The sequence below is a fragment of the Prosopis cineraria genome, unplaced genomic scaffold (genome assembly GCF_029017545.1).
Source record: "Prosopis cineraria cultivar Desert tree isolate PC_DT_omini unplaced genomic scaffold, ASM2901754v1 PC63, whole genome shotgun sequence".
In the NCBI taxonomy this organism is placed as follows: domain Eukaryota; kingdom Viridiplantae; phylum Streptophyta; class Magnoliopsida; order Fabales; family Fabaceae; genus Prosopis; species Prosopis cineraria.
Genome location: NW_026555393.1, coordinates 67,636 through 87,952, shown reverse-complemented (window position 1 = coordinate 87,952; position 20,317 = coordinate 67,636). Strand labels below are relative to the sequence as shown.

At 31.1% G+C, this 20,317-nt stretch overlaps 3 protein-coding genes and 1 pseudogene across 3 annotated transcripts; 3 read left to right on the top strand and 1 right to left on the bottom strand.

Annotated features, from left to right (window-relative positions):
- Positions 1-5,972: 5,972 nt before the first annotated feature.
- On the top strand, positions 5,973-6,717 carry LOC129295165 (uncharacterized). Its single transcript, XM_054933640.1, has one exon. It carries the CDS (start codon positions 6,048-6,050, stop codon positions 6,438-6,440), a length of 393 nt encoding a protein of 130 aa, XP_054789615.1. The 5' UTR covers positions 5,973-6,047; the 3' UTR covers positions 6,441-6,717.
- Positions 6,718-11,561: 4,844 nt separating this feature from the next.
- Positions 11,562-12,302, top strand: LOC129295166 (protein PELPK1-like). Its single transcript, XM_054933641.1, has one exon. It carries the CDS (start codon positions 11,619-11,621, stop codon positions 12,006-12,008), a length of 390 nt encoding a protein of 129 aa, XP_054789616.1. The 5' UTR covers positions 11,562-11,618; the 3' UTR covers positions 12,009-12,302.
- Positions 12,303-14,176: 1,874 nt separating this feature from the next.
- LOC129295162 (uncharacterized) lies at positions 14,177-16,548 on the bottom strand (annotated as a pseudogene).
- A 2,578-nt stretch (positions 16,549-19,126) lies between these two features.
- Positions 19,127-19,940, top strand: LOC129295169 (protein PELPK1-like). Its single transcript, XM_054933644.1, has one exon. The coding sequence runs from the start codon at positions 19,187-19,189 to the stop codon at positions 19,616-19,618; it is 432 nt and encodes a 143-aa protein (XP_054789619.1). The 5' UTR covers positions 19,127-19,186; the 3' UTR covers positions 19,619-19,940.
- Positions 19,941-20,317: the final 377 nt, after the last annotated feature.

Below are 20,317 nucleotides of genomic sequence, written 5' to 3'. Positions count from 1 at the left end.
AACAGAGAAATCATAAGATTTTTCATTTATATCTTTCCATCAAGTTCTATGATAAAGATATCGTAAGTGCATAAATTTTTCTCTTAAATATTACATGCAGAATTGATTTTTTTTAAAATACTATATAAATGATTTTTATAATAAGTGTAACACAAACACATATATATATAAAAAAAACATAATATGGAAAAATATGTGAAGAAGAAGAAAGAAAGCTGGCACAGCTCTTATATGAGTAGGAAATATGGTTTAAAAGAGAAGACTTAAATACTTAACTTAAATATTTAATATTCCTTCCGTTAAAAAATATAAGGCATTTTAATGAATTTTACCTCCTACTAAAACTAGTTATTAATTTTTAAACACAATTCTATCTTTTTATATTTATTCCTATTTAATACTCTACAATAAATATAAAGTTATTATCAATATGGGCACTTTTGAAAAAAAATGCAATAATTACACTTCGAAAGATTAAAAATGATTTATTTTTTTAAATATTCAACTCCTCAAAAAATACTTTACATTTTTGAACGGAGAAGTATATTTTATTTAATTAATATATATTTTATATATTAATATTATTTAATATTAATAATAAAAGTTTATTATAGGATAAATAATATTATAAAATATTTTAATATATAAGTATAAGTACATAAATTTTTTACAGTATTTTTTAAACTTTTATAATTGAATTATATACCAATCTAATTTAACTATATTATACTTATATGAAACAGCAGTTATTTATTATTATTTGCTTGTTGTGTTACCCTTGATTTTCCTCCAACACGATGCAAAACTCATCCATCGACATGTTGTTCTCTTCTTCCCCATGTGTGCAAGGGTTATTTGATTATCTTTATTTTTCCACAAATTTTTTTGATTTTCTTTTGGCCCGGTGTTCTTTTCTTCTTGTCATCTTCTGGTAGGATTATTCTTTGATTATATTTGTTTTCTTCACAAATTCTTTTTGATTTCCTTTTGCCTTTGTTCTTCGTCTCTTCTTGCCCTCTTGCAGGATTATTATTTGATTATGTTCTGCTCTTCATAATTTTTTTGTTGGCTTGCTTCCAGGCTCTTTTCTTTTATTTTGATGTTTAATAGCTCTATCATTTTTTCGTATTCGACATATAACATAATCTTTCACCTGTAAATTTCAAAAAAATATTATTCCTTGTATAAATGCAATGTAAAATAAAAATAGTCAAGTACATATATATATAAACTTATAAAAGAAAAACATATTATTATATACAAAGTGCATATGTTGAGATGATGAAACTTTAGGGCCCTCAAAATTTTCCTAAATTATCAATTTATTCTTTGAAATTTAATTTTTGCCAATGAAAATCCCTAAAACTTTGAAATATATTCTTGAATTGGACTGGCTTGATTGAATTGAATAAACAGAAAAACTGATAAAAATCAGGCAAAAGCAGTGAAATAAAAAGAATAAAAAAAAACATAATAATTAAGCAGATAAAAGAAATTTGGAGTAAAATAAATAATATACTTACTTTGAGGTCGTGAAAGAGCGACGGATTAAGCGAATACTCATGCATGATCCACTTGCCATCTTGATCGGTTCGGCTTTTCTCGAACCGGAAACCTCCTCATGAAGCCAGCACAACGACGTCGTCACCGGTTTGGCTTTGGATTACGACCTTTCTGGCAACAGCTTCACCTTCCCAAGCGCCTGATCCGACCTTCCTCTCAACATTTTAGCTTGAGGACTCTTTCTCTTGAGTCTTGTGAAGACATAGAGATCTTCACAATGACCCGATCTCACCACTTTCTCACGGAAACGTTGCCACATTTCCCACGGATTCTCAGAACCGTAAAGATCATGCTCAACGATTACAGTACGACCTTGGCTAGGTAAGTCTTGTCCTGTGACTTTGTTGTAAAGATAGTCTCTGATCAGTTCAATATCTTTGGATTGAATCTGAACCCTGTTGGCATCTTCGTTGAATATCTGATCTAATAACTTTTCTGATCTCTCTCACTCTGATAATTAACTCGATCACTTTTCGTTGGCTTTGGAAAAGAATCTGGCACAATATATATACGAAGGTTGGGTGAGATGATGATATAAAATTAATTAATTTAAATTTAAATACACACAACACACACACACACACACACAGAGCATCATTAGATTTGAATTTTTCACTTTTAAGATATTGTTTATCATTTATAATGAAAAAAACTATATTCTCAACAAAAGATAACAAGTAATTGTATGTGACGAAGGTAATTATCTTGTTAATGTCTAGAGTTTCAAATAATTTTATGTTTTGATATTTAAGATTAAAAAGAATATATAATTAAATTTTTTTTTTGGAATTTTACTATATTGTTTAAACTTTCAAAATAATCAAAATCTACTCCTTTTGAAAATTATCTGATATAAAAAATGAGGGATAATGGCATAAAAAATAAAATAAAAAATATAAATTAAATCCTAAATAATATAAGCATATGAAAATATACAAAGATATCATAAATTTAAAATAATTAAATAATAATGTTTTTATGAAAGAGATCAACGAAAATATCATGAATCTAAAATATTAAATAATAATATCTACAGAATAAACATATTTTTTAAAATTTTAAACTATCTAAAAATGTTTCTTTTTAAAATTTTTAAAGAATGGACCCTGTTTTAACCTTTTGTGGTTTCAAATATATATAGATGTATGTATGTGTATAGACATACATAATACTAGTCACACCAGAAAATAGCTTATTACTAAAATAAAAAAATAAATTAATGGACTCTCCACCAAAATTTTCGAAAAATCAGAATATTGGAAAACCTTTTTTTTTTTTCCTAAAATGAAAAGATCATCAAAATGAGTTCAAGGCATCTCAAAATTGTATGCGTGCGAAGCCTTGGGGGTGAATTTAACCAAAGACTTTCAGGTTAACGAAAAAAAAAAAAAAACAATTCGATCAGGTCTGAGACAGGGATCAAAGCAACACATCAAAATTATTTTGATTATATTATTATATGTTATTGTTGGATTGTCAAGTGTGAGAAGGATGGAAAAGACTCTCAAGATTTATTAACATGTGATGTCATATTTATTTATATATATCCTGCCTAAACCAGCACAGTAGATAAAAAAAAAAATACTAAAAATCCTTTTTCATGAAAATAATCAAATCTTTTTTTTTTCCTCCGAAAAAACCTTTGTTCTTTGAAGTCGCATATAATTGGGGAGGAATTAAACCAATAACTAGGGCTACAAGACCATTAGTGACAATAACATGAGCATGTGGATGATGACGTACGAGTATACGGAATTAACAGATGCTACCATGTATGGAAAAAAAAAATAAGAAGAGAAAATAGTGTGCAAAGTTTTGTGGTTTCAGAAACACACGATGTATAAAAGAAAGCTAATGATTGTGATTGTAGAGAATTTAGATTTAGATTTAGGGTTCGTACCTTTGAAAACGTCCTTTGGCTTCTACGTTTCTTTTTCGCAAATCGCCTTCTTCACAAGTGTTATCTCCTGATCTTTATTTATAGAGGATTTAGAGATAGTTTTTTTTTTTTAAGATAAGATATTTAGAAAATCCCATGAATAATGGGATCAGTTAAAATCTTGCCAGATAATAACATTTGGATATCGTTTAATTTATATTCTAATCTATTTTAGTGGTGAGATATGGGATAATATATAGTTAGAGTTATTTATTAAGATATTTGAATAAAAAATATTTGAAATATCCCTTAGATTAATTATGATTTAATTAATTGAATTTTCCTATCACCACTTTTATAATTATTTAAATATTATTTCTTTTAATAAAATGCATATCTATAATATATAATTAAGTCTAAATCTAGATTATCTTGTTATATTAAAATTTAATTCATTATTATTTTTAATATTTTTAGAACTCTTTTATCTCCTTCTCCCTTTTCTCTCTGTTTTTTTTTTCCCGTCATACCCTTCCCCCTCCCTGTTTCACATCACATAGGTAGGGTATACTGACTCATGATTATTTCTTTAGTTTATTAAAAATATGGTGGGAGATAACTTACAAGATAATTCTTTGATATTTTATTTTTATATATTTTCTATTATTTTTTTTGTTTTAAATTTCTTGATGAATAATCTCCAAAGATATTCTTTTTTCTATTTCTTTAAAAAGATATCATAGAAATAACTATAGTCATACTTTTTTTAAAAAAAAGTATTCTCTTTTTTTGACGTTGAAATACTATTACTTTAAGGTTATATATTTTTATTAAAATATTAATAATTTACTATTTAAAATTCAAACATATTATATTTACAAGTCAAATATCATAGATTTAAAAGTAAATATTAATTATAATATATTGACCTGTAAATGCCAAAATATTAAAATTTTCATAAAATTATTTTCTAGAAAACATTTTTAGACTGGTCGATACTGCTGGTGTGGGTGCCAGTCAACACCGGTCAATATTAGCAAAACACAAAGGCATATTCTCTCTCTTTAAAATTGTAAGGTATTTTTAACAAAATTTTACTTTTTAATAAAATAGTCACCTACTTTTAAACTAAACTTATCTTTTTATATTAATGTTTATTAAATACCTTACAATAAATATAAAATCATTCATTAATAAGAATATTTTTAGAAAAAAGATAATGATTATATCTCAAAAGAGTAAAAATATCTTATATTTTTTGAACATCTAACTTTTAAAAAAATATTTTATATTTTTTAATAGAGAAAGCATATGATATTTGAGAAGCAAAAACTAATTATAACAAAGTAAATTCGTGGGACTTACCTGGCTTATTTAATAAGTGAACAAGTGAATGACTGTATACATTGTGCCCCAGATTCGAATATATATGCGTACGTGAGAGTACTTCTCTTAAAATTCCCGGATATACCAACTCGCGGAGAAAGAACAAAAGATCTATTTAATACACATGAGACGAAAAGCAATCTGGACAGTATAAATTTATATATTTTATTTTATATTTATTTAAAAATATAAAATTTTAATGAATATATTTTATCATCAATCTAGATAATATAAATTTAATTTGAATGATAAATTTAATATTAATTATTTTTACAATTATTATAAATTGACTATTTAGATATACTTTAAATAGTTTAGATTTAACATTTTTAAGTTGTGATTTGTTATATTTTTTTAAAGTTCTAGTTTGAATATTATTTTTATTTTTATATTTTAATATTGTATTTAATAAAAAAAATTTATAAAATTGTTAAAAAAATTTAATATTAAATTTAGGTTGTTCAGAATATATTTGTATAGTCAATTTATAAAAATTACAAAAATTTTAATATTAAATTAGACAATTCAGATTAAATCTTTATTTTTGAGATTAATAATAAGATATATTTATTAAAATTTTATAATTTTTTGTAATAAACATAAAATAAAAATATAAAAACTGGGCCCGTATACACACTCACGGTAAATACATACATATATATGTTCATAGTTGAAATTTATATGATTTTTTAGTAATAGACCAAAATTTTCTCAGTGTTGGATTCACAAAGGTCGAAATTCATAAACAAAGGAAAAAAAAAAAAGTATATCGTTGAAAACCCCATTGTATAGGAAGAGTAATCTAAACCTATTTAGACCACCTCAATATGTTCTCAAAATCAATATTAGTCCAACCCAGGCTTCAAAATTCAGCATAAAAAAAATAAAAAGAATGTAATAAAAGTAGCAGCCTTTTGTTTCCTTCCCTTTTCCTCTTCTTTTGTTGTGTCACTTATAAAATATTTTACCAAGTAGGTGATCCTACGTTTGAATGTTCTGAATTAAAATAATAACCACCGATTGATATTTCAGTCCAACCACTAAGAAATATATATACAAGGAATTGGTGACCTACCAAAACCACACAAGCCCTACGTCTACCTTCTTCTACATCTATATATAACACCATGAACCCACATCGATTCTCATCAAATAATTACCCAGAGGCCAAAGCATCCTCTCATCTTCCCCAATACTCTTCAACACTTCACAATCCAGCATGGCTTCTACTTCTGGGAACTCCATCCTCGTAACTTTCCTTGTGGCTCTCACATTCTCAAGCATGATGATGAGTTCGAGTGTCGTAGCTGGTCGTCATCTTCTGCAAACGACACAGCCTTCGATACCAAACATGCCTGGAATTCCAAGTAACTTGCCTAAGCCAACAGGATTACCACCTTTGCCTTCAATCCCAATAACAATGCCGCAGCCAAACAATGTTCCTCCTTTGCCCACAAACATTCCGAATCTTCCTTCCATGCCTACCATTCCGACAGTGCCGCAGGTTTCTCTTCCTCCATTGCCATCATCCTTCCCAAACATTCCCTCCATTCCCACCATCCCTACCACTATGCCCTCCATTCCATTCCTCTCTCCTCCTCCTTCCAATTAATCTCATCAAATCGTTCGCTTATTCACTGCACTGTGTTGGTTGCTTTGATCGGATCCGTAGTAGTTATCCAGCACACACACATCTAATTCGACCATTTGTATGGGCTTTGATTATACTCTTCTTCTGTCTCTGTATGTGAGTGACAGTTGTATGTGATCCTATATTTTATTTGTTTTCTTTTTCAGTTTTTTGGGTATTATTCTGGTGTGGATTTCTTGTTATTGATGATACTATTGTTTATGATACATCTTATTATACAATGATTCTGTTCTGATAACGTTGTGATGATACTATTGTTTATGATACATCTTATTATACTACCATCAAATTATCATGATCGATAACAAATTAATTTATGAAGGACCACTTGCAAATTTTAAAAAATTGGGGTAAAAGTACTCAATATTTTACAAGTACAGACACCCTAAATTACGCTATAGTACAATTTTACTCACCAATCTTGAAAACAATGCAAAAATCTTTAATATGTGATAGAGGTATATATCCATTAAGTAAGGGTTGTGAATCTCACAAGTTGAGCTTAGTGCACAAATACCCGTATAAAGTATTCTGCAAGAACCTACAGCACACGTGCGTTAAACTACACTATAAAGCAGTATTGCCATCATCCCTGTTTTTTTTAAATAATATTGATTTCATTAAATAAAAATAAATATAAAATTACCAATAATTTTTTCCTCATCCATCCTTGTTCCTCCTCTTCCCGTCGGTCGCAGCGGTCACAGATCCACACAATCATCATACAATATATAACCAACTAGATTCATCCAATAAAATAATTCATCATCTTATAAGAAACAAATCAATTAGCTTTTCATTTAAAGAACAGATATAGAATAAGAATGCCAAGTCGATGAGAATAAATGAGTTTTCAACTCTTTGCAGGTAGGCAACTTTAGGACAAATGTTCATTCAAATCTGTTTATGTGGTTATCTCTCTCTCTCTCTCTCTCTCTCTCTCTTACACACACACACAACTTAGTTTAGGATGTTTAATTTATTTTTGTACCTTTTTGGTATAGTATGAGAGATCCACAGCTCTTACTTAAAGGACATCGGTCCTCCATTATGAATCTAAGATTTTTGCATATTTTTTTAAAGAATTAAATATCATTTTTTATTTTTAAACTGTATATGAAAATTCATGAATAATCTTAAACTTAATTAAATGTCAATTTTATCTCTTAACATCATAGTTTTATTTGCTCCATGACACTGTCGTTAATTATTTATTAGTAGGGCCCACTCCAGATTTTTTATTTTTTTACATCTCCCTTTCCCTTTCTCCTCCCCACTCTCTCAATGTTACAGTGTAAGCTCCAGTTCACAGTTCCCTTCACCGGCACCGTCCTCAACAACATTAGCTACTTCCTCCATCACGCTCATGCTCTCACCGTCAACCTTGGCCAAACTGAAGGGGAAGCATCATAACCAAATAGGGGCAACACAGTGCTCATGAAACAAACTGATGTGGTAGCCAGTCCCCACATCAAACACCATGCAGAGCAACTTGCACAAGCAAGCCCTCCAAACACGGCCATGCTTAGATTCACCCTCCTTCTTGATTCCATTGATGACCCACTCTCTGAAGCTCTTAGCTATGGCTTCCGCCGCAGCAAGAGGACTTTCCTCCCTTTCTCTCCCTCCAATGCCACCCTTCTCACACCTGACCCATTTTGAAGCCTCTTTATCTTCTCCATCTCTTTGTCCAACACCTCTCACATCCAAGCCATTCTGAAACCTCCTTATCTTCTCCATCCCCTGTTCCGGCACTCATCATCACCGTCGGCAGCTTCTTCCTTCTCGACACTTGGAACTTCATGATCGACTGTGGAGATCACGAAGGAGCAAGGGCGAGTCTCAAGAAGATGCACGCATGCATCAAAGAGGAGGAGAGAGAGAGAGAGAGAGAACTTTGCCACCATCAACACCTCCCCTCGAAGTCCACTTGTGATGCCTCCCAGAAGGAGCCGTAGCCGAAGTTCTCATCGAATGGGATGATGAAGTCGTGGAGATGAAGGCAGCCTTTGGTACACATACCTGCCGTGCGCCTAGTGCAAGGAGGCTCCAATACTATCTTCATTATTGTCGCAGTCGGTGGAGGCACCAGCAGGGGTTGAAAAGGCCGATGAAGGACCAGCAAGTGCACTGTTGCTGGCTTCCAAAGCAATGTAAGGCAACAACATAGGAAACGAGTAAAATTAACTTAGTGTTGCTTAACCTGGTTTGGTCTAGTTTGGCGGCGCTGCTTCTTAGATCAAAGAGAGAGACGAAGATGAAGAAGGAGGGGGGGGGGAGAGAGAGAGAGGAGAGAGGGAGGAGAGAAAGCAATATCTTTTATGTTATAAGAAATATTAAAAATGAATCGTAGCGCTTACTATAAAATATTTTATAATAATAAAAATTAAAAAATTTAAATATGAGGCTTACTTAACAAAAAAATAATAGCAGATTAAATTTTTAAAGTTAAGAAATAAAATTAATCCCAACTCAAGTTTAAGATCATTTGTGCTCTTAACTCATTTTTAAATTGATATGTAAGATTGCCTCATAATATTATTTAAGATGTTTGTAACTTTTTGTAGAATACTAACGGATATATATTTTATCCCTTAACCCATTATAGAAAACATGTTCAAATTCTGGTGCCACGGGCTCGTAATTAAATTGCAAAAGTCTAATGACAAATTATAAGCGGTAGCGTTGTAAATGACAGCAAATAAATATCATCGAAATACGCAAATAACAAAAAAGTACCAGGAAATGAAGTAATTATTCTAAAATTTCTAAGGACTTATCTAACATAATTTTTTGCAAAATTATGTTTTTGATCGGCCCTCAACAAAATAATAGAAAGTGCAGTTGTTAAAATCTTAATTGAAGTTGCTTAGAATTTAGATCCAAATGTGAAGTTATTAATATATGAAACGTAGTTGTTAGTTTAGTTATTCAATATACAAAATACGCTTCCTATCTTAACAATTTCAATTTAATGATTAATAACTTCAGTTTAGATATTAACAGCACAGTTGATGGCCTTAACTTCAGTTTGGCTATAACTTTACCTTCTTTTTTTTTTTTTTTGATAGTATAACTTTACCTTCTTTATTAATTAATAATTTCAGTTTAGGTTTTAACACTACTCTTTCTATTATTTTGTACAGAGACATAAATGTAAATTTAGTAAAAAAAAAAGTTAAATAAGTCCCTATAAATTTTAGAGCAATTACAACATTTCACAGTACTATTTTATCATCTTCCTATTTCAATGAAATTTATTTATCATTTTCCCTATAAATACAAAAACGTGTTCAAATTCTGGCACGAGTTACCTAAAAATTGCACAAGTTTAGTGGTAAATTACTTACGAAGTCCTCAAATGTTATTCTCCCAATATAAATAAATAAAATAGCAAAGCAATTTGTCTTTTTCACATTAATAATTTCTTGTAAAATTTAGATTAGATACTTTTAAAGTATGGAAGAGTTAGGAGCTGAAAGCCAACCACCTCGTTACTAGTCAGAAGTTGATGAGCTATCAAAACTCTGAAGCGCGAAATTCTCCAAAATCATCTAATGGCATTTTTTGGCCAAAAAAAAAAAAAATCTAATGGCCTTTGATCAAGATATGTTTTTTCATTTTTTGCCTTAACAAACCATCAAGTGAAAGTGTATGTTCAATATGCCCAAGAAAAGTACTTTCCCCAAATCAAACACGCCCAAACACAATATTATATGTTCTTTATTGTCATTGGATATATAACTGTCTTTTTTTATTTCAATTTTACTTCACATATATTTATGGGAGAACGGAAAATAAATCTCATATATGTAGGTGTATGATATAACGGCACCACTAAATGAGACAATTACTTAGAAAGTCTAAAATAATTTTTTTTTGCAAAATTACATTTTTGACCTTTTGCAAACTATATATAGGAATTGCAATTGTTAATTTATTTATGTAATAACAAGTACGATCCCTACGTTAACAACTTCGTTTTAGTAATTAACAATTTTTGTATATAGATATTAACAATACAACTGGCCATAACTCCCAATTTAGTGATGCAATAATAACTATACTTTCTATATTAACGTACAACATTACCTTCATTGTAAACAACTTCAATTTATATCTTAACAACTAAGCCTTTTATTATTTTACAGAGGGTCAGCAATGTTAATTTCACAAAAAAAAATTATATCAGATGAATTCTTCCGGATTTTAGAATAATTATCTCGCCTTAGGATGAATTTCTAGGCTTTTTATTATCTAATCTCACCTTTTTATTTGCATATTTGAGTGGAACTTATTTTTCATTTTCCTTATATTTATTTTATTTTTGTAAAAAAAATTCTTGAAATTCTTCTTTACAGGGTAAATTCTGTTTTTATTCTGTTTGTAAATAGAAAAATTGGGGTGGCTTTTCATCTAAATTTAAACAAAAATCATATATCTTAGAATTGTAGGAAGAATATAATTTTCCTTTCAAGAATAATACAAGTTCTATTGTGCTGAACTTCTTATTCACTTAAATGTGAACATGGCAAATTTGTCGTGAATTAGATCCTAATCAATTATGAATTAATGTGGCAAATGCTTATTATATTTCAAAATTAATTATGAATTCAAAATTTTGGATGTTTCATAAGCTACTATTACATGTTTTTCAATTATACTCTCTTAAAAATTTATCCAAAAATTATATAAATTCTATTTTATAAATTATAGTTTTGAGTTCATAATTAATTTTGACATGTATGGAAGTGATTCATTATTATTTAAAAAATTATAATTTTGAATTTTGAATTGATTTTTTTTAATATATATATATATATATATGTATATATATAAAGATTTCACAGCCCGAAAGACTCAAAAATCAAAATGACATCAGGCTCTACGAACCGCCAACTTTGTAGTTTTACCAGAAGATCAATTTATATATATATACATATATATATATAAGTATTGGCGAACTAACAAAAGATCTCAAAAGTCTCTTTATGGTTCTCCAAACATCAAATTCCTCACCTACCCCCGTCTATATAAATACCAGGAAAACCACAATGGATTCTCATCAAATCTCAAACCAAAGCATTCTCATATTCCTATATTCTATTCTTCTTCGCTTTTCATCTGCATAGCTCAGCCATGGCTTCTTCTGCATGGAAATCCATCATCACAGTCCTATTCCTTGTGTCTCTGACAAGCATGGTGATGAGTTCAAGTACTGTAGCAGCTCGTCATCTCCTGCAAACAACACAGCCTTCGATACCAAACATGCCTGGAATTCCAAGTAACTTGCCTAAGCCTACAGGATTGCCACCTTTGCCTTCAATCCCAACAAACAACATTCCTCCTTTGCCAACAAATATCCCAAATCTGCCAAAACCCAATTCTCTTCCTCCTCTTCCTTCTATGCCCACCATTCCTAAAGTGCCACAAGCCACACTTCCTCCATTGCCTAAGATTCCTTCTGTTCCCACTACCCCTACTACTATGCCCTCCATTCCATTCTTCTCTCCTCCTCCTTCTAATTAAAACCACAAAGATGATCGTTCACTTATTACTGTTCATCCCAGTGTAATTAGTTGTTTCATCTATTGTGGCAGCTAGTAGTCAGCACAGCATATATGCGCATAATTTCGCTTGTATTGGTTTACATTCTCGTATGTCTGTATGTTAGGAAGATATGTACGAGGCTACATGTCTTTTTTCCCTTCTCTTTTCATTTGGTGTGAGGTTTGGAACAGTGTATTTTTCTTTATTCCTTAGAGGGATTGTAATCTTTTTCACACTTGCTATACAATAATGTACTTTAATTTGCGATGTTCATCCATCTCGCTGGAAACTTCTAAAACCCTTATAAAGTTCCCTATTAACTATAATTAATTAAATTAATGGTTATTCAACATTTTGCCCTTAAACTATTATATCAAGGACTTTGAATATCCTAAACTATCAAGTTGTACAATGTTGTCACCGTTGAAGTATTCAAAAAGCTGCAATGTTGCCTCTCCACTAAACATATATTACTTTCACTGTTAATTAACTAGAAAAATTAAAGTCTACGAAAATTACAAGTAAATACTCTATAAGAAAAATAATATGAATTAATTTCAAAAAATACAAATAAATATTAACAAGATAATTTTTTCCTTATCCGTATACAAAACTAAATTACCATTTTAACTAATCACTTTGTCACTTATCTACTTGGTAGAGGTATGAATCCTAATCCTTGTACCTACAGTAACCTAGTTATACTAGGGGGTCTACCCTTGTGCCTTGCCTAAAATAAAAAAGGAACCTCATGTTCAAATTCTTGCGCAATTGACTTGTAAATTACAAAAGTTTAATTATGAATTATTAGCAATGGCATTGTAAATCTTAAAGAACATACATGTAAATAAGAGAAACGTTACAATCTGATCCTTAGGTTATTATTGATTTATAAATTCCAAAAATATACTTGTAAATTATCAAAGTGAGAAAAATTCTTATATCATTGAATTTTTTAAAATTAATGTCATTTTACCTTATTAAAATCAAAGGTCTTTAATTGTGATTAAATTACATTCGCGGCCTTTCGATGTCATTCTCTGGCAAGTGAATAAAAGAAGGGAAAAATGATAGGTAAGTCTCAGAAAAGGAATTAATGATATTAAGGTTCTTGATATATTTTTCTAAAAATTAAATTACAAATATCTATTTAAATAATTGTAAGCTCAAGATTTCTAATTACAAATAAGACATTTTAATTCTAAATGTAATTTTCAGTTTGCAATTAAAATTCTTGCTTGTGACTATCTGAATCAATATCTACAACTTATTAATCAATTATTACTTTCAGGACTTTACTGTGATTATTCTTCCGTAAAAGAACAGCTAAGCATTCGGTCTTGCTCTCATTAGTTTCTTCTAAAATTATGGCACTGTTTGGAAACATCACATTTCCCATCCCAAAAGTAGTTTTTGACTTTTGAAATGTGAAATATTGTTTGGGATTATTTTTGCAGCTGAAATGTGCTTTTTCAAAAGGGCTTTCAGAATGGCTTGAAACTGAAAAACTGAAAAAAATCAGAAGCTTACTTTTGTAACTTTTCAAACATGAATATGAGTATGTAAGCATTAATAACTGGTACCTAATATTACAATTGACCATGATACTTTCATTGTTTTTTCCTTCTTCTCGTTCATTGTTTGTTCCTTCTTCTCGTGCAACTGGCTCTGGCTCAAATAATAGCTCAAAAATTTTACTCCATACTTACCATAATTATGCTTTCAATACATAAATTTTAGCTTAATTTTCATTAGTTTAACAGCCACAGACAGCAGCAGAAATTCAAGAGAAGAATTGCAATTTCAACTATATCACATCTTACACTCGGACATTTTTTTTTTTCAGGGAGAAGAAATCATGGTTTCTCATCTCAATGGAAACAATAGGACAGAGAAGAAATCCCATACAAAGACACAAACAAAGAAGGGAGAAGACACATCAGAACTCAACAGCCATAGAGAAAAATAAACTCGCAACTGTACCTTAACATTGGCAGTTTATAGCAAGCACAGTGTAGGCAGTGGCGGACCTAGGACCCTAGGCCAGTGGGGGCAATCTATTTAAAAGAAAAGATAACTATTGTCATATCATAGGAAACTATACTAATATCATGTAAAATTTATATAAAATCAAATATTTACATACCTTACAATTGTTGTCGACGTGGTTTCATATTTTGAAACTGTTGAATAATCAATTCATTATCAATACTGTTAAAAACATCCTTTTCAATGTAGGTCACCAAGCAATCATTCATCCATTTATTTCTCATTCGGTTGCGTAATTAATTTTTCACAATCTTCATGGCAGAGAATGCTCTTTCTACTGTTGCTGTAGCAACGGGTAAAATCATTGCTAACTTCAATAGAAGATAAACAAGTAGATAAACAACATGTCTTCCCGTTTCAACTAATTTTTTGTAAGACTATTAATATCTTTCAGAGATGTAAATTCAACACTGCCATGCATATCAATTATGTAAGTCTCAAGCAGATTGTCAAGCATCACCAAATTAGTTGAAGAAAAGTCATGTGGATAAAATATGACAAACTTAATCAATTTGCTCTTGTCAAAACTAGAGAACGAGTTGCCTGGATTTAAACAAGCCATGCAAAGGAGCAATTCAGTATTTGTCTCAGTGAAACGATCATTAAGTTCCTGAAGTTGCATGTCCACAATAGTATAAAATCATTCAACTTGATAATGATGTTCTACTATAATATCTTGAGCTTTACCTTTGTGACGTGATCTCCCTTTAGACAAGAAAAGGTCTTCCATGTTTGGAACATCAATATCATGCAAATTACAAAACAGAGTTACTTCATCCAATAAAGACTCCCATCTATTATCTCTCATAACTTGTAATCGTTTCTTTGCAATGTTAACCAAATTCATGGCATTGACAATATCTATCTTTTCTTTGTAATGCCTGTGACAATTCATGTGAAATACCCAGTACATGTTTCATTAGATGTAAAGTAAATGCAAATCAAAAGCTTCTATCAACTGTAAGAGACCATTAGCCTCAGCTCTTTGGTCTGCACTTGAGCCATCTTCCTTTATAATTTCAAGCACATCAATCACAGAAGAATATATTACTGCTAGATTAACCAAAGTTGCATAATGAGAACTCCAACGTGTGTCAACACCTCACTTGAGACTAACTTCTTGGTTCAAGCCTCGTCCAGTGGAAATTTCTCCATTTTTCAAAGCTTCTCTAATTTTAGCTATTTGTTTTTCACGAAGCATATCAATTCTTTTGCAAGAACCCCCAACAACATTTAACAAAGTAGACACCAAATTGAAAAGAGAAGCAACTTGAATGTGATTCTTAGCAATGGCAACTAAGGTGAGTTGTAATTGATGAGCAAAGCAATGTACATAAAATGCACATGAATTTTCTTTTAAAATCAAACTTTTGAGACCACAAAATTCACCTTGCATGTTACTAGCACCATCATAACCTTGTCCACGGATACTAGATATACTCAACCCATGTGTGCTAAACAATTTATCAATTGCCCTTTTCAATGATAAAGCTGTAGTATCCTTAACATGCATTATGCCAGGAAATCATTCAACAATGCTTTCCTTTTTATTAACATAACGCAAAGCAACAGCCATTTGCTCTTTATTTGAATTGTCATGTGCCTCATCAATAATAATGGAAAATAATTCATTTCCAAGATCATTAATAATTGCATTAGTGGTCTCTACAGCAGCAGCATGAACAATATCCTTCTGAGTTTTATGAGCAATTAAACGACTATTTTCAGGAGCTCTGTCTAAGACAATATTTTTAATTGATTCATTGTGATCAGCAAGAAACTTTAGAAGTTCAAGGAAGTTACCTCTATTGGTTGACATACATGATTCATTATGACCACGAAAAGCTAATCCTTGCTTCAAAAGAAAGCGAATGTAGTCAATTGAAGCTGTCAATCGCTTTCGGTATAAGTCTCGAACTTGTTCATCTTGCTTGGCAATTGCAACTTCTATGTGTTGATTTTGATTCATCAAATCTTGACATTTCTTCCAAGCAATATTTTGAGCACTATTAGGGCCTCCAACATGAGATGAGAGTCTTTCTTTTTTATTTCAATTTGTAAATCCTTCCATAACAAATGAATCACCACCAGATTGCTTCTCAAAATCAAGTTTAAAAAGGTAACAACACAGGCAAAATGCTGCATCTTTTTCTATGCTATACTCTAACTAATTGCCAAATTCATTAAACCAAGAGGGACAAAATCTTCTCAAAGTCTTCCCAATTTTTCTTTGGGAAAAATTATGTTGAATAGGTTAACATGGTCCCTTTTGTAAATAAGCTCTTCTTATCTTATCCCTCTCATTAGGATGATAGGATGAAATTTTACTCCGTTTTCCTGGGTCCGATGGCAACTCTTTTAAAGATTGATTCTCTTGTTGTTGATGGTGGTGGTGAGGATTTGATTGATGATGTATGGGTGAAGATTGATGCTCCTCACATGGCACTTTTCTCTTTAAGAATCTTTCCATATTCTTTTCAAAATTCAAATAATTTGTGATTCACCTATTGTAAATCAAAATTATCTAATCAATATACTTAAAAAAATTATCTCATCATAAATAAATAATTAACTAAAAATAGAAATTAATTTTATAATTAACAAATAGGCATCTCATGATCCAATTATTCTTGAAATCTGTTGTCTCAAGATTCAAAATAACTACTCAGTACAAACAAAAGCAACTCACAATCAATTAGATTTATTTATATAGTATTCTATTGCAAGCCAACATTTTGATAATCTATTACAAGCCATGTGCAAGCCACTTTTGTCATTTTAATCTTTAATATTGATGCGCAAATGAAGTTCATTCCACGGTCAACACTCACCAACATTATCAAAAGTAAATATATTAAATAATTATTTAAAAATTAATAAATAACTTTCTATAGTCTTCTACCCACGTGCAAGCTCTCATTTTTCAATGACTTTTCCTTCTCAAATCACTTTTTCTACAACCTTTTCGTCTTTTTCCTCAATCAATCCCATTATCTCTCAGTCTCATCTCTGGCTCAACTGCTCAGCTTCTCTTTTTAGTTGACTCTCCAGTTCCATGATTTTCGTTCCCCCAAATCGACAGATTCAAACATGAAAGGGAAGTTTTTTCAACTCACAGCTCTCGACTGCTTGCTCTATGTTCATAATCAAGGAGAAGATTCAAGAAAAATTGGAAAGTACCTGAGTTTGGCGTGTTCTTCTTTTGCTAAAGCTTGAAGCTATGGTTCTCCAAAATCCAGTTCTTCGGTTCTCCTCCTGTGCGAGTCTGCCATCTTCTCTTGCGTATGGGGTCAACTGACTATTAGGGCACAATTTTTAAAAGCTAAGTTTTGTTAGATTTTATTATTTGAAATAATTATTGTTGAGGATGAGGTTTTGTCGTTTGGGTGAGGATCAATTGTTCATTTTTTGTTTTGTGGGCTTTATTACAAAGACTGAATTTGGGCTAAGTTTATTGCTTTGATTTAGACTAAATTTCTCTAGGTTCAAAAAAAAGAGTTGAGTGGGGGTAGGACGCAAATTTACCACATATATCCATGTAAATTTTTTATTTTCAAGGGGGGCATTTGCCCACATTGACCACTACGTAGGTCCGCCACTGAGTGTAGGGATGAAGAAAATGAAGCTTGCGACTGAATAAGGGAGGGAAAGGCTTGCTAGCAAAATCCTGTAGCTCTGGTGACTTAGCTTACCATACAGTAGCGGCACAATGAACAAGGAAGACAAGACAAAGGCGAGAGAGCGATGATAGAAGGATTGAGCTAAACAACATTGAAGAAGCAAAAGAAGAGTAATGACAACAAGCTCACGACAGAGTTAAGGCCTTCACTAGCAACACTGTGATGATGAAGAAGGGAGAAGAAACTGACGGAGGGTGGGAGGATGATCAGAGCTTTGTCTCTGTTAGTGGGTTCTAGAGAAATAGGAGAAGAAAATGAGGAGCAAATGACCCGCATGAGTTATATTTTCTGATGCAAATAAGGGCAAAATGATAAATATGGCCACAAGTTAAATTTTTCCCAATATTAAATTTTATATTTTTTATTCTTATTATCTAACATTCTAAATTTTATGTCATTTTAAATTTATTTAACATTTTTAAACATTTCTACTATATTATATTTGTATAATAAAAATTATAAATTATTATAAATCAGTATCCTTTTTGGTTATTATATATTTAAAAGTACATTTTAAAAACATAAATTTTTATTAATCCAAACAACTTTCAATTTATCAAACTGACTTTTGAAAAAATATATCCAAACACAAATTTGATAACAACAACTAACTTTCACTAAACTAACTTTTATCAAATAAACTTTCATTAAACTGACTTTTGACAAATTAAAAACCAAACACACATTATAGCTTTGACGTTTATGAAAAAAAAATTATAGGTTTGACTTTCTAATCATGAAAGTTAGGTGAGGTGAGAGCCAAACACGTCATTATAGTCAAGAAAACTTAGAATTGAATTTTCAAATTCAGAAACTGGTGACCTATCAAAACTAAAAAGGTCATCTCATGACTTCTTATGGCTTCTTGAAATTCTTCTTTACATGATAAACTCTTACTATTTTCATTTCCGCATGAATAGACAATGGTTTTTTCACTTATTTTTAACCAAAAAAAAGTTACACACACATCCTATAATTATTACAAGTTTTTTTCCCTCCCTTTACCCCATTAAATTTTTGTTTACATTGTTAAAAATTTTCTTGGGCTTCTCACTTATTTTTATAGGGATCAAGTTAAAAACTCATTAAATTTTTAAGTAGAATAATAATAAATTTTAAAGTTTTTCTTATGATGGAGTATTCCAAACTCCTATTGGGCACATAAATATGAAAATGACATAGATCTTAATTTTTTATGCTGTATTGTTGCACGAGTTTGGCAGCATGTCATGTGAGTTTGGCGAACTAATTGACAAAAGATTTCAAAGTCTCTTTATGTTTCTCCAAACCACACATCCTCGCTGCCTACTTCTCTATCTATATAAACACCAAGAAAACCCCCTGGATTCTCATCAAAGCTCAAACCAAAGCGTTCTCTCATATATCTTCCACTATTCTCCTCCTCCTTGTACAGTTGATAACTTAGCCATGGCTTCTTCTTCTGTGAAATCTTTCATCACAGCTATATTCCTTATGGCTCTGACAAGCATGACGCTGAGTTCGATTGTGGTAGAAGCTCGTCATCTTCTGCAAACGACACAGCCTTCGATGCCAAACATGCCTGGAATTCCAAGTAACTTGCCTAAGCCAACAGGATTGCCACCTTTGCCTTCAATCCCAACAAATAACATTCCTCCTTTGCCAACAAATATCCCAAATCTGCCAAAACCCAATTCTCTTCCTCCTCTTCCTTCTATGACCACCATTCCGAAAGTGCCACAAACCACACTTCCTCCATTTCCCACCATTCCTAAAGTGCCACAGGCCACATTTCCTCCATTGCCCAACATTCCTTCTGTTCCCACTATCCCTACTACTATGCCCTCCATTCCATTCTTCTCTCCTCCTCCTCCTAATTAAAACCACAAAATGACCAGTCACTTATTATTTTGTTCATCCCAGTGTTATTAGTTGTTTCATCTATTGTGGCTGCTACTACTCAGCAGCATATATACCTAAAATTTCACTTGTATTGGTTTAAATTGCTTTGTCTCGTATATGTCTCTGTATGTTAGGAAGAATTGTACGTGGCTACATGTCATTTTTCCCTTTACTTTTCATTTGGTGTGAAATTTGGGACATTGTGTGTATTTTTCTGTATTCCTTAGGCGTTCTTATTATTGATTGTAATCTTTTCCACACTTGCTATATACAATAATGCACTTGTGGCGATGTTCATCCACCTCGCTTGAAACTTCTAAAACCCTTGTCGTTCCCTATTAACTATAATTAATTAAATTAACGGTTATTCAACATTTTGCCCTTAAACTTTCCTATTAAGGACATTGAGTATCTTAAACCATCAAGTGGGGCGATGTCACCGTTGAAGTATTCAAAATGCATGGTACTATGTTGCCTCCACGTTGAGCATATATCATTTTGACCATTGGTTGACTATTGACTTGAAAAATTATGGAAAAGTCTTAAAAAATTACAAAAAAGTATTCTATGAGAAAAAATAATATCTATTAAATTCAAAAAATTGAAAATAAATATTAATGGGCTAATGTTATATTTCTGAACCATGTAAAAAACCAAAATACCGTTTTATAAAGTAAC